At 46.8% G+C, this 1,739-nt stretch overlaps 1 protein-coding gene across 1 annotated transcript; it reads right to left on the reverse strand.

Moving 5' to 3' along the window:
* Window positions 1-908: 908 nt before the first annotated feature.
* Window positions 909-1,272, reverse strand: LOC123158315 (GDSL esterase/lipase At1g28600-like). Its single transcript, XM_044576355.1, has one exon. The coding sequence runs from the start codon at window positions 1,245-1,247 to the stop codon at window positions 909-911; it is 339 nt and encodes a 112-aa protein (XP_044432290.1). The 5' UTR covers window positions 1,248-1,272.
* Between the last annotated feature and the right edge of the window lie 467 nt (window positions 1,273-1,739).

The raw sequence follows: 1,739 nt of genomic DNA on the forward strand, positions 1-1,739 counted from the left end.
GCCGAGTGTAATTATATACAAACAAATACTATATAATATGTGCCAACGTTTCATGATTATATGATTATAGTTGCATATTACGATGAAGGAAATACATTATTTCTGTTCTATTTCTTCTTAAAGGAGGTACATTATTTCAGTTACACTCTGTGTAAATTATAGTAGAAGACGAGAAATGCACTATTATATGCTTATTCTTTGTATTTTTCAAAAAGTGCAATATCAGTGCAAATTGTGTGCACGTTTTGTAAGTTTTTCCCGTTTCATTTTCTTTCTTCTTAAAGGGTTCCATTCTTTCTTAAAAAACTTCATTATTTTAGTTTTAGTTTTAGTTTTTTCCTGAAAGGCTAATGCCGATGACACAATTGTTTTACTGTGTTTGCTCATTCATTCTAGTATGTGCGTAGTCTCTATTGAAATATTCAAATCATCTTATATTTATGTACGCCTTATACTCCATCCGTTCCTAAATATAAGTTCTTTAGAGATTTCAATGTTGACTACATACGAAGCAAAATGGATTCCCACTCTATAATCCGTGTATATACATCCGTATCCAATACACATTGAAATCGTTAAAAAGACTTATATTTAGAAATGGAGGGAGTATTTATGTATGATAGCAACAGTTCACAAGTGCACGTGGATTCAGTAATGGTATGTAGGCATGCACCCGCAACTTAAAAATTAAATTTGAGTAAAGCAGGAAAAGGTTAAAAAAAAAAGAGTTAACATAATGAAGCATGCGCCTTACGGTTGGAGGCGGGCTTGACTGCAACATGTTTGGGCCTGTCGACTGATCCAAATCTTTTTCAGTCAGTTGACCTGTAGCCAGTCCCGACCCCTTTTGATAACCATTCAAACGCACCCGTACATACCACGCGGCGCATGAGCAGGATATTGCCAAACTAGCTGGAGGCCAGCTCCAGTTTATCTAGCGGTTGGCGCAATACGGTGGACCTGAGCACCGCGCCGGCGACGTTCCGGTTGGCGGCGTCGGTCATGTGTATCCCGTCCCACGAGACGTACTTCGACGGGTCAGCGCACGCCGCCACCCCGGGCACGCCGCAGAAGGTGGTCAAGGTGAAGTTGTAGGTGCCGCTCCCGCCGCAGCACGCCACGAGCGGCTTGTCCCCGAATCCGTACTGCCGAGGCGACCTGACGATGGCGGCCACGGGGCTGTACTGGTCCGCGTAGAGGATGGCCATGCCGGGGTGGGCGCGCCGGAGGTCCGAGACCATGCGCATTAGCGCGCGGTTGTGGAGCTTGGCGAGGTCGTTGAGCCAGGTCAGGCAGCCAGTCTCTCGGCCGTGGTAGGCGCCGGTGCCCTCGAACAGGTTTTGGCTGACTTTGTCGCTGAATGGACCGAAGCCGAACTCCCTAAAGAGTACGGCGCATACTCCAATTGGATTATGCACTTCGACGGCTCTAAAATGTTGGCCGGACTGGGGGCTGGCGTCGTATTGACGTCCCCGACCGGTGACACGGTCCAATACGTACTTCAAATAATGTACACGGACTCCAACAACGCAGCCGAATACGAGGCCCTTTTACATGGTCTCCGGATGGCAATCTCCATGGGCATTCAACGCCTAGAGTTGCGCGGGGATTCAAACCTCGCAATATCCCAAATAAATGGAGACTTTGATGCCAAGGATCCGAAAATGGCAGCATATCGCAACGCTGTCCTAAAAATGTCAGCTCGGTTCGACGGACTCGAATTCCGTCACGTAGCCAGG

Source organism: Triticum aestivum, chromosome 7B, assembly GCF_018294505.1.
Source record: "Triticum aestivum cultivar Chinese Spring chromosome 7B, IWGSC CS RefSeq v2.1, whole genome shotgun sequence".
Lineage (NCBI taxonomy): Eukaryota > Viridiplantae > Streptophyta > Magnoliopsida > Poales > Poaceae > Triticum > Triticum aestivum.

Coding starts and splice junctions, on each gene's coding strand:
- LOC123158315 (XM_044576355.1), bottom strand. CDS start 1,247: ATGCGCATGGTCTCGGACCTCCGGCGCGCCCACCCCGGCATGGCCATC.